Raw genomic sequence first — 11,802 nt, 5'->3', positions numbered from 1 at the left:
AGGGTTTTGTTTCCCAAAGGTCTCCCTTGAGCGAATGAAGTAATCTTTAAGCCATCACAGGACACCTTTTCACAACGGCTCAGCACGGAGGACGGTTCCGCAGGAGCAGAGAAAAATCCCCGCTTGACAGCAGCCGCAGGACGCGGCTTTGGAACCGTTTTGGCCGCTGCTTCTTCCTTGTTTTTGAAAGGGAGTTTCTAGTTCTTGTGCCGAGGCAGGTTGGCATAGTGCCCGGTGACATCTCAGAGGTCTCCACGGTGGAGAAGGGTTCAGTGCATCGTGTCAGATATGGGAGGCCGATCGGTTTTAATTTGGATCGTCTGTAATGCAAGTTGTAGGATTGGGGGTTTTTGGGTAGCTTAGTGTGGAGAAGCCCGTGCGTGCCGTGGCGCCTGCTAGATGTTTCTAGAAAGCGGGTGGGGCCAGGTGAGGCTTTTGCCTTACAAAGCTCCTGATTGGCCACTGGTGATTTGATTGGCTGCGCAGATTGATATTTTTTTTAAGTTGCCAGCGCAGCCTTGTTTTTTTTTTATATAATTTTTTATTGTTTTTATAATAAAACAAACACACACAAAAATAAAAAAAATAAAAAAATAATAGTACATATAAAAAGAAAAAAGAAATACATGTTCAGCACACTACATATCCATTAATACAATATACGAATCACTAAATCCCATCGTGCCCTGAATCCAAATCCCGCCCCCCCACCACAGTGCCCTTCACCATTGGACTTCCGATGGAGTGTTATGACATTACAAAATAATATCTATAATTATATCATATTTAAAATCATATTGTACTATAATTCGTTAACTATATTTTTAAAATCAGTTTTTGCCACCTTATCCCAATATGCAGTAGCTTTTAACCATGTTGATTTAAATTCCTCCATATCTTTACAATGTAAAGAAGCAGCGCAGCCTTGTGACCGAAGGTAAACATGGCAGCCATTTTGTGGCTGGCTCCGCCTCTTGTGGCAGCCATTTTTTTATTTATTTCCTCACATTTATATCCCGCCCTCATTCCCGTATATACTTGCGCCCCTACCACCACGCCGTGTCAAAATTTAAAAGGTGGCCACAGGCTCGAAAAGGTTGGGGAGCCAACGTGGTGTAGTGGTTAAGAGCGGTGGTTTGGAGCGGTGGACTCTGATCTGGAGAACCGGGTTTGATCCCCCACTCCTCCACATGAAGCCTGCTGGGTGCCTGTGGACTAGTCACTGGTCTCTTAGAGCTCTCTCAGCCCTACCTACCTCACAGGGTGCCTGTTGGGAGAGGACAGGAAGGCGGCCGTAAGACAGTTTGACTCTTCCTTAAGCGGTAGAGAAAGTCAGCATGTAAAAACCAACTCTTCTTCTTTGTCCTTGGCTTAGCTGAGTCAATTTTGCTCTTTTTTCCAGCTTGCATACCTTTATGACGACCATGGACTCCTCCGCCAGCGTTTCGTCTCGCGAGTCTCTCTATTCCATGGACAGCGCCACCAGCGAAGAAGACGAGGCTGAATCTTGCGGCAGCTTTGCGGTCTTCTTTTCGGACAGCAGCAGCGACACGGAGAAGGCGGTGGGCCCCTTGAGGAGCCGGCAGGACGGTTACCGGGATGGGCAGAGTTTTCGGTACACCTTGAAATCCAAGCGGACGAATCCGGGCTTGCTTTGCCAAGGCCACAAGTGCCCTGCCCGGAAGCCGCTTGGCAGGTTGACTTCAGCCCATCTGCGCCCTGCTGGGCACCGTTGCCCTTATCCTGAAGAATCCTACTGTGCCCGCTTGAGGGGTGCAGATGGGGGGCTGCCCAGGAAGGCAGCGAGCCAGAGGAAGATGGAAAATGGGGGGCGGAAACGGCTCAGCAGTGCCGTGGGAGGGGGCCAGGCCCCGGAACGTGCGGTACAGCCCTCCCTGGCCGGGAGCAAAAGGCATCGGAGCAAAGACTTGGAGGCCGGAAGGGATCCGTGCTCTCTCAGTTGGACTGAAGGAGATCAGCTGTTTGCTCAAAAGGTTAGTTTGCCAGGGTGTCTTTGGTGGGGGTATAAAATTCCTTGAAATTTTGAAGCGACATGGAAAAAAAACTTCTTTTGTTGGGGGGAAATTCTGCCAAAATTTGAAAACTATACAATGTTTAACTTTTCCATCAATCCTAAATTTACTTTATTGATTTAACAACGTTCTATGCCACTTCTGAAAAAGTGATCTGTGACTCACAAAAGCTCACACCCTGCCAGAAATTTTGTTAGTCTTTAAGGTGTTACTGGACTCTTGCCTTTTTCTGCTGCTACAGACAAACACAGCTACCCGTCGTGATCTGACGTTATAAAGGGGTCATTTTCCTGGGAATCTCTGGATGGCCACGCACGGAAGCTTTGGGACATTGGCCAGCGTGGTGTGGTGGTTTGGAGCAATGGAGTCTGATCTGGAGAACCGGGTTTGATTCCCCACTCCTCCACATGAGCAGTGGAGGCTAATCTGGTGAACTGGGTTTCTTTCCCCACTCCTACACACGAAGCCAGCTGGGTGACCCTGGGCTAGTCACAGTTCTTTCAGCCCCACCTACCTCACAGGGTGTCTGTTGTGGGGAAGGGAAGGTGATTGTAAGCTGGTTTGTTTCTTAAATGGTAAGAGAAAGTCGGCATATAAAAACCAACTCTTCTTCTATGTTTGGAGAACTGAGGTGGAAAAGCGGATCCCTTCTGGTGCCTTCCTGATGAGTCGGCAGCAGCTCTGGGAGCTCCTGTGCCAAGCGGAGCGTGGGTCATGCTGTGCCAACTTTCAGGGGTGCAGTTGGGCTCAAAAGTTGGCCCTGCGTTCAAACGTTGGATTTCTTCTTCAAGTCCCTAGATTTGTCCCTGCGTTACTGTGTGTTTTGGCGTCAAGACTGCCCGCATGCTTGCTCGACTGAGATTCTCATCTTTGTCCTCTCTCTGTAGTGTCGGGAGCTTCAAGGTTTCATCCTTCCACTCCGGGAGCTTCTTGGCAGGCTGAAGATGGGCCACTTCGACAGAGGTGAGCACTAGGTGATGGGCTGGATCGAGGTGGGTGAGGATCTCTTCCGTCCTTCCTCAGTCTCTTGTACGAGGGCACAGTCAGTGTGACGAACCTGCAGGGTCTGCCGCAGTCTGGGTTTATAAAATATTGCATTTTGTTGTTAGTGCATGGTGTGGGGAGTCCCCCAGGATACAAAATGGGGGGCTGCATCAACAGAAGTATAGCATCCAGATCACGTAAAGTGATGTTATTGCTTTACTTTACTCTGGTTAGACCTCACCTACAGTATTGTGTTCAGTTTTGGGCACCACAATTTAAGAAGGATGTAGACAAGCTGGATGTAGACAAGCAGTCCAGAGGAGGGCAGCTAGAATGGTGAGGGGTCTGGAGACCAAGTCCTAGGAGGAAAGGTTGAAGGAGCTGGGTATGTTTGGCCTGGAGAGGAGAAGACTAAGAGGGGATACGAGAACCATCTTGGAGTACTTGAAGGGCTGTCATATAGAGGAGGGTGCCAAGTTTTCTGTTGTACCAGAAGGTCGGACCAGAAACAACAGGTTGAAATTAAACCAAAAGTGTTTCTGGCTAAACATGAGGAAGAACTTCCTGACAGTTAGAGCGGTTCCTCAGTGGAACAGGCTTCCTCAGGAGGTGGCGGGCTCTCCTTCTTTGGAGATTTTTAAGGAGAGGCTAGATGGCCATCTGACAGCAATTCTGATTATGTGACCGTAGACAGATGATGAGAGGGAGAGCAGGAAGGGTTGCACCAGTGTTTGGCTCTTGTGGCCCTTTCTTATATGCCCAGGGTAATGCTGATTGCCACTTTGGGGCCAGGAAGCAATTTTCCTCCAGGCCAGATTTGCCAGGGCTTTTCTTGCCATCTTCTGGGCATGGAATAGGGGTCACGGTGTGTGTGTGTTGTGGGGAGGGAGGGAGGGAGGTGGTTGTGAATTTCCTGCACTGTGCAGGGGGTTGGACTAGATGCCCCAGGTGGTCGCTTCCAACTCTATGATTCTATGATCACTATCTGGTATGAAATAGGGAACAGTGGAGCTTTATGGCTGGATCCCAGCAACAATTCCCGAGCAGCTGATTAGAGAGCCAGCGAGGTGTAGGGGCTAGAATGCTGGACTTGGACTTGCCTTGGAATGTGTACTCTATGGCATTGCACCCCTCACGCAAACTCTGCCCTCCTCAAGCTCCACCCCCCAAATCTCCAGGTATTTCCCAACTTGGAGCTAGCGACTCTAGTATAAGCTTGTGAGAGTCAAAGCTCCTTTCATCACATGAAGCTGCCTTATACTGAATCAGACCCTTGGTCCATCAAAGTCAGTATTGTTTACTCAGACCGGCAGCAACTCTCCAGGGTCTCAGGCAGAGGTCTTTCATATCACCTACTTGCCTAGTCCCTTTAACTGGAAATATGCCGGGAATTGAACCTGGGACTTTCTGCATCCCAAGCAGAGGCTCTGCCACTGAACCACAGCCCCTCCTTCTTTGGGGGCTTCCTTGGGTAAGCCAGGCAGAACAAACCTTGCAAGTTGCTCCAAATATCCGAAGTGCAGAATATGCACTGGAGCAGGCCAGGTTTTCCCTGGGCCTCCCAGAGAAGAGCAAGAAGAAGGAAGAGGGAGGGGTCGTGGCTCAGGGATTCAGTGATCTGAAATTTTAGGGGAGGGGCCGTGGCTCAGGGGTAGAGCCTCTGCTTGGCATGCAGAAAGTCCCAAGTTCACAGAATGTTCTGTGCCCGGCTGTTCCAGATTTCGTCGGGAGGGAGCATGACGCAGCCCTTTCCTCAAGGACAGCAACTGCGGCTGAGTCATCCCCTGAGCCGACCGAGAGCGTGTCTCGGAGCAGGCAGTTGGTCATGTGCTGTGGAAGAGGCGCATTCCCTGCGTGAATGAGCATGGCACAGCCTGCAGGAACATGGGGCCACAAGCAAGAGTGCGCTCTGAATGAAACCTTCCTTAGTGGTTGAGAAAGCATCCGAGGGGGAAGAGGGTGATCTGAATGGCTCAGAAGCGTCACACGGAAGGGAAGATAATAATAATGCAACCCACCAGCTGAGCTGAGGCTCACTTCCGCCCCCCCCCCCTCCACTCGAGACAAAGAAATGCCTTTCTGGGTATTCCTGTAATTTTGTCTTTCTCCTCTTCTCTTGAAAACATGAAGACCTTAAGCTGCCTTATACTGGAATTGGACCCTCAGTCCATCAAAGCCAGTACTGTCTACTCAGACTGGCAGCGGCTCTCCAGGGTCTCAGGCAGAGGTCTTTCATATCACCTACTTGCCTAGTCCCTTTAACTGGAGATATGCCGGGAATTGAACCTGGGACCTTCTGCATGCCAAGCAGAGGCTCTGCCATTGAGCCACAGCCCCTCCTTCTTTGGGGGCTTCCTGGGGTAAGCCAGGCAGAACAAACCTTGCAAGTTGCTCCAAATATTCGAAGTGCAGAATATGCACTGGAGCAGGCCACGGTTTCCCTGGGCCTCCCAGAGATGAAGACATGAGCAAGAAGAAGGAAGAGGGAGGGGCCGTGGCTCAGGGGTAGAGCCTCTGCTTGGCATGCAGGAAGTCCCAATTTCACAGAATGTTCTGTGCCCGGCTGTTCCAGATTTCGTGTGACGCTTCTTTTTTTTTTTAATAAATATTTTTATTGGTTTTTAATTCGTGTGACGCTTCTGAGCCATTCCGATCACCCTCTTCCCCCTCGGATGCTTTCTCAGCCACTGAGGGAGGTTTCATTCAGAGCGCACTCTTGCTTGTGACCCCGTGTTCCTTGCAGGCTGTGCCGTACTCATTCACGTAGGGAACACCTGGGACATTGGCACAGCCACTCCCTGGCAGGGCTGTCAGAGCCACTCAGTTTGGCCCCAGGAACATCTGCTGTCATGGTAACAGCCCATTGCCCGAGGAGATAGGGAAGGTGGGTGGCTCGGACAGTGCTAGAAGTTGGGGGGGTCACAAAATTAAATACCCTGGCGACAAATTTAGGGTTGGAAGAGTTTATGAGCCCACTTGGCAGCTAGCTTAGAGCCAGGAAACCAGGGAGTGATCTAGTAATTTAGGTGAGATTAAAAAAAAAAATTAAGCAAAACCTCCTTGAACTGAGGCAGTATATCTGGGGCAGAGTCATCCTTTAACCTGCCAGGAAAACTGCTGGTGGCCATGGTTACGCATGAAGCTGTCTTAGACTGAATCAGACCCTTGGTCCATTAAGATCAGTATTGTCTGCCCGGACTGGCAGCTGTTCTCCTGGTCTCAGGCAGAAGTCTCCCTTTTAGTGGAGATGTCGGGGATTGAACCTGAGACCTTCTGTATGCAAAGCACCTGCTCTACCATTGAGCCATGGTTCCTCCCCACATCTGTTACCATGACAGCAGATATTCCTGGGGCCAAACTGAGTGGCTCTGACAGCCCTGCCAGGGAGTGGCTGGTACACACTGGCTGTGCCAATGTCCCAGGTGTTCCCTCTGCGTGAGGGTTTCCTGGCTGGCAAATGCACAGGTTCTGCTGGACCTTAGGTCTGATTCAGCCACCTGTTCTGCAAGGTGCCCTCCCTTAGCATGGGGGCTAGCTCAGCTGCAGCTTTCTTCAGCCTAGGGAGGCTGTGGAGGAACTGAACTTGATGCATGGAATCGTGCGGAGGGTGCAGATCTTTGGTTGCAAATTTTAGGCGGCTTGCTAGGAAATAATCCCATATATCATTAAATAGTTGGGATTCTTGTTTCTTGGCGTTATCCTTTCGTTTTATTTTTTAAGCCAGCGTGGTGTAGTGGTTAAGAGCTGTGGTTTGGAGCGGTGGACTCTGATCTGGTGAACCGGGTTCGATTCCCCACTCCTCCACATGAGAGATGGAGGCTAATCTGGTGAACTGGGTAGGTTTCCCCACTCCTCCACATGAACCCTGCTGGGTGACCTTGGGCCAGTCACGGTTCTCTCTGAACTCTCTCAACCCCACCTACCTCACAGGGTGTCTGTTGTGGGGAGGGCAAGGGAAGGTGATTGTAAGTCTGTTTGATTCTCCCTTAAGTGGTAAAGAAAGTCGGCATAACAAAAACCAACTCTTCTTTTTCTGAAGTTCAATGCGGCTTACGATATAAATAACATACATAGAACAGAGTACATAAAAACATATAAAACCAAAATTTAAAATCACAATTTAGGACTGCTTTAATCAAGAGCAGTTAAATGAAATCATCATCGGCTTTCTCCTGAGAATGGAGAGTGAGGGGCCAGGTGCAGCTCCCTGGGGAGGGTGTTCCATCATTGTGGGGCTGCCACTGAAAAGGCCCTGTCTCGTGTGCCCACCAGATGAACTTATTTGATTGATGGGACAGTCAGGAGGGCTTCTTCTCTCTGTGATAGTGTTTTTACAGCGGTGGGCTCCTCTTCTATCTTCTCATGCATATGGAAAATGTGGACACCTCTAAGGGCTTTGGGCAAGACTCACTGAGACAGAACGGAAGGGTCCCCATGGGTTTGCCATGAGCTGTATCCCTTCCTGTGTTGGTAGTGGATATGGGGGCGTTAGCAGGGGTGAGCTAATTTGCCTCTTTTTCTACTCTTCAGGGCTCAGCACCTTCCAGCAGAGCGTGGCCATGGATCGGATCCAGCGGATAATTGGTGTCCTTCAGAAGCCAGGAATGGGGTGAGAATCTCGCTGCTGAGAACCAACAAGGGGGCTTTCAGTCCAAGCAACATCCCAGAATTTCCTGGTTTTGGGGGGGTGGGGAGGGATGTCTAAGCTCCCCCATTTCCTTGTCAGAGTAGCTCTTCTGCCCTGGGCTTAGGGTTGCCAGCCTCCAGGCAGGACATGGAGATCTCCCAGGATGCAAACTGATCTCCAGATGTGACAGGGCTCAGTTCCCCTGGATAAAACAGCTGCTCTGGAGGGGGAGGCTCTGGGGCATTCTGCGCTGCTAAGGTCCCTCCCCAGGTTCTACCCCCAAAATCTCCAGGAATTTCCCAGCCTGGAATTGGCAAACCTACCCGGGTTGTATTGCTTGATTTTATAGCAAAAGCGTTCTCATCTCTTAAGATAGGAGAGCACAAGCCAGCCGCAGCGTGACCTTGGGAGACGGAGGAGAGTCATGGGGAGGGGGTTTCTAGCCCTTTCTTCCTGGCCTCATCCAGTTCTCCGGAGCTGTTGCTTGTTTGGTTAGAGGACCCCACGACTGCTATTTGGTGTTATGAAGCCTTGGGGGGATTTACTGATATATTCAGGCAGCTCGGCTGCCGCCTCTCCAGGGACCTGCCCGAACCTGCCATCTCCACTAGATCGGTGCCAGAAAAGTAGCCAAGTCCAGTGGTTGGAGGCAGAAATTGGGCACTCTGTATTGCAAACTATGCAGGAGAGCAAACAAATTCTGAATATGTTAGCAAATGAAAACAGGCGTGCAATATGCCTTATGAGCAGTGGGCAAAATTGGCAGTCCTTGCGGGGCAAAAACCAGCTGTCATGGTTGCGTGCCTCAGACCTCGGCTCCCAGCTGAGGCGGAGGCTTTGCAGTCACCGTAGCAACTTCCGAATCCTGTGGCAGGAAAAGGCCCTCCCCATTGGAATGGGCCAGACTCTCTGGAAGGGCAGAGGTGACTGCAGTTCTTTCCCTGGTGTGACGTGTTCAGGCTGTGGGCTGCGCGAGCATGCCTTTGCAAACCCCTGAGAGCCAGCGGGGTGTAGTGGTTAGGAGCGGCGGACTCTAATCTGGTGAACTGGGTTTGATCCCCTGCTCCTCCACATGAAGCCTGCTGGGTGACCTTGGGCTAGTCACAGTTCTCTCCGAACTCTCTCAGCCCCACCGACATCGCAAGGTGTCCTATTGTGGTGAAGGGAAGGTGATTGTAAGCAGGTATGAGACTCCTTAAAGGTAAAGAAATAGAGGTATAAGAAGAAGAAGAGTTGGTTTAATATGCCAACTTTCTGTACCACTTAAGGAACAATCAAACCGGCTTACAATCTTCTTCCCCACAACAGACACCCTGTGAGGTAGGTGGGGCTGAGAGAGAGAGCTGTAACTTGCCCAAGGTCACCCTGCTGACTTCATGTGTAGCAGTGGGGAATCGAACCCAGTTCACCAGATTACAGGCCACTGCTCCAAACCACAGCTCTTAACCACTACACCACGCTGGCTCTTCTTATACTCCCCCCCTCGTCTTAGGAAAAAACAACCCAGCTTCTGTTTTCTGTGTGTGGGGGGGGTGAGGCTAACTATTCTATAACGAGATGACAGTACCCGTCTTCGCGGCCTCCTTTGTGTGCACGTGGGCCATGGAGAACCGGCAGCTCCTTCGGAGGTCACCCACTCCCGCTCACTCTGCCTTGCTTGTCTCTTTTCTCACAGGGAGCGCTACCTGAGCACCTTGTTGCAGGTCGAAAGGATGCTGAAAGTTTGGTTCCCTCATGTTGCCTTGAAGAGCTCACACACTCACCGTGGCACGGAGCCAGAGAACAAGTCTGAAACAGCCGAGGTGAGAGACGAGGGTGCCCCCCCGGCATTCTTCTGAGGTCCACTCAGCACCAGGGACGGGATGGTGTTTTGCGTGAGGTCCCCATGATGAAAAACTTTCTTGCATATTAGGGTGGAAGGGTTCATCGTACACACACACACCCCGGCTGCATTCTGTGCACTAGAAATTCTTGTGTTATGTTTTGTGTCAGTAAGTGTAGTGATGCACGCAGCAGGTCACGTGGCTAGTGTTTCTGGTGTGTTCCCTTGAAAATGTATAGTTCCAGAGGGTAGCTATGTTGGTCTGCAGTTAGAACAGCTAGATTCGAGTCAAGTAACATTTTGGAGACCAACAAGATTTTGGGGGTACGGGCTTAGGTATCTGACACATGAACACATGAAGCTGCCTTATACTGAATCAGATCCCTGGTCCGTCAAAGTCAGTATTTCCTACTCAGAACGGCAGCGGCTCTCCAGGGTCTCAGGCAGGGAAAGGTCTTTCCCATCACCTACCTGCCTAGTCCCTTTAACTGGAGATGCCAGGGACTGAACCTGGAACCTTCTGCGTACCAAGCAGATTCTTCCACTGAGCCACAGCCCCTCCCCTCTGAAGGGACCTTTGACTGTTGACAGTTTATATCACAAAAATCTGCTTTGCCTCTAAACTGCTACTGTTCTTGAGTCTAGTTGTTAAAAATGTACATGGCTGAACGTTTCACCTGACTGAATGCAGACCCCCCCCCCTCTGGGAATCTCCCCAAAGCCCCCTCAGTTGCAGTGGGTTGGCCTGTTGCGTGACGCGCAGAGTTCTGTAAATCTGAATGCCTTAGAAGTCAAATGTCTCCCCTCCGTGCTCGATCTGACACCACCCTCTTCTTTCCCTCCCCTCCAGAAACCTTTGTCGACAGAGACTGTGCTGCCAAGGAAGGCAGCTTCTAGCCACAGTCGCGCACAGAGCCCCCCCACGGAAAAGCTCCACCAGACGCACCTCACGGACTCGGCCTCCTCTGACTGCAAAGCCGAGGCTTTGTGGGGGGAGCCAGCCCCCTTGCTGGCCAACTGGCCTGCCATGAACTTGACCTGGATTCATACTTCGCCGATTTCGAACCCTCCACTGGGACACGTGAACTCTCCCTTCGGGCAGGCCCTGCTGGGCCCGGCCCCCCCAAGCACCTATGGCATCGTCCTCTTCCTCCACGATGGCACTGCCACCCCCGGGTCCTGCGACCGCTCCACTTCAGTCACCCCGGCCCTTCCTCCCCCGGCCTGTTTCCTTTCTAGCCGGCTGCTTCCGAGCGCTGGAGAGCTTCCGCGCTGCCAGAGCCTCCCGGGTGCCACGCAAGGGGGTACCACCGGCCTTCCGTCCAGGTCCTTTGCTTGCCACTCAAAGTCTCTGCCATGTTTGCCAACATCTGGTGAGAAACTGACGGCTGGTGACAGGCCGGATCGTTGCGGCAACTCCTGAGGCCGCGTTCCCCCAAACGTGAATGTCTCCACCACCCTTACTGCTTTTTTTTACTGAAGCCTGTGCTTCATTTTTTCCTTTCCCCCTTTTTTAACTTAAAAATTGAATGTGCATATGACAGAAGCAGCGTTGCTGCCCAAGATAAAGGGTTGGTTTCAATAAAAGAGCATTGCTGTGATTGTGTGGCATCGTTTGTCTGTTTCTGTTTGCCTAGATTTGGTTTTTAAGACTTAATGGCTTATGGGTTTGAGGTGAATAATTTATTTAAATTGGTTTTTATATTTAAATATTTAATATTAAATATGTAACGTGAACTACTCAAATTAAATTTAATATTCAAAATGTTTTAGGCTGTTTTTCTAGAACGCTCAATAGAGCTTCCCTGCCCCCATAAAACTGCAAAGAGAATAATAGAATCATAGAGATGGAACGGCCCACCAGGGTCATCTAGTCCAACCCTCTGCACAATGCAGGAAAGTCTGAACCAACTCCCCCACACATGCCCAGAAGATGGCCAAGATGCCCTCCCTCTCATGATCTGCCTAAGGTCATAGAATCAACATTGCTGACAGATGGCCATCTAGCCTCTGCTTAAAAACCTCCGGGGAGGAGAGCTCACCACCTCCTGAGGAAGCCTGTTCCACTGAGGAACCGCTCCAACTGTTAGAAAATTCTTCCTAATGTCTAGACGGAAACTTTTGATTTAATTTCAACCCATTGGTTCTGGTCTGACCTTCTGGAGCACCAGAAAAGAACTCGGCACCCTCATCTATATGACAGCCCTTCAAGTACTTGAAGATGGTGATCATATCCCCTCTCAGTCTTCTTTTCAGGCTAAACATAAGAATCACTTAGCTGTAACTGAAACTGTCCAAAAAAACAATCCGTAAACATGCCTGAGCTATCAGTCAAA

The 11,802-nt window shown here is 50.6% G+C and overlaps 1 protein-coding gene across 1 annotated transcript; it reads left to right on the top strand.

The window, feature by feature from the left end:
- The first annotated feature begins 1,415 nt into the window (after nucleotides 1-1,415).
- CIART (circadian associated repressor of transcription) lies at nucleotides 1,416-10,889 on the top strand. The gene is made up of 5 exons (XM_056853551.1): nucleotides 1,416-1,994; nucleotides 2,921-2,996; nucleotides 7,548-7,626; nucleotides 9,320-9,446; nucleotides 10,317-10,889. Exons 1-5 carry the CDS (start codon nucleotides 1,416-1,418, stop codon nucleotides 10,887-10,889), a joined length of 1,434 nt encoding a protein of 477 aa, XP_056709529.1.
- The last annotated feature ends 913 nt before the right edge of the window (nucleotides 10,890-11,802 follow it).

This window comes from Euleptes europaea, chromosome 7, assembly GCF_029931775.1.
Source record: "Euleptes europaea isolate rEulEur1 chromosome 7, rEulEur1.hap1, whole genome shotgun sequence".
NCBI lineage: Eukaryota > Metazoa > Chordata > Lepidosauria > Squamata > Sphaerodactylidae > Euleptes > Euleptes europaea.
The sequence above is the reverse complement of the archived record's forward strand: the minus strand, read 5'-3'. Positions and strand labels throughout refer to the sequence as shown.

What these genes read in the sequence shown, in the direction of transcription:
- CIART (XM_056853551.1), top strand. Translation starts at nt 1,416, where the DNA reads ATGACGACCATGGACTCCTCCGCCAGCGTTTCGTCTCGCGAGTCTCTC. An exon ending in ATCAGCTGTTTGCTCAAAAG is followed by an intron (nt 1,995 to 2,920) that starts GTTAGTTTGCCA and finishes CTCTCTCTGTAG; the next exon opens with TGTCGGGAGCTTCAAGGTTT. An exon ending in ACAAGTCTGAAACAGCCGAG is followed by an intron (nt 9,447 to 10,316) that starts GTGAGAGACGAG and finishes CCTCCCCTCCAG; the next exon opens with AAACCTTTGTCGACAGAGAC.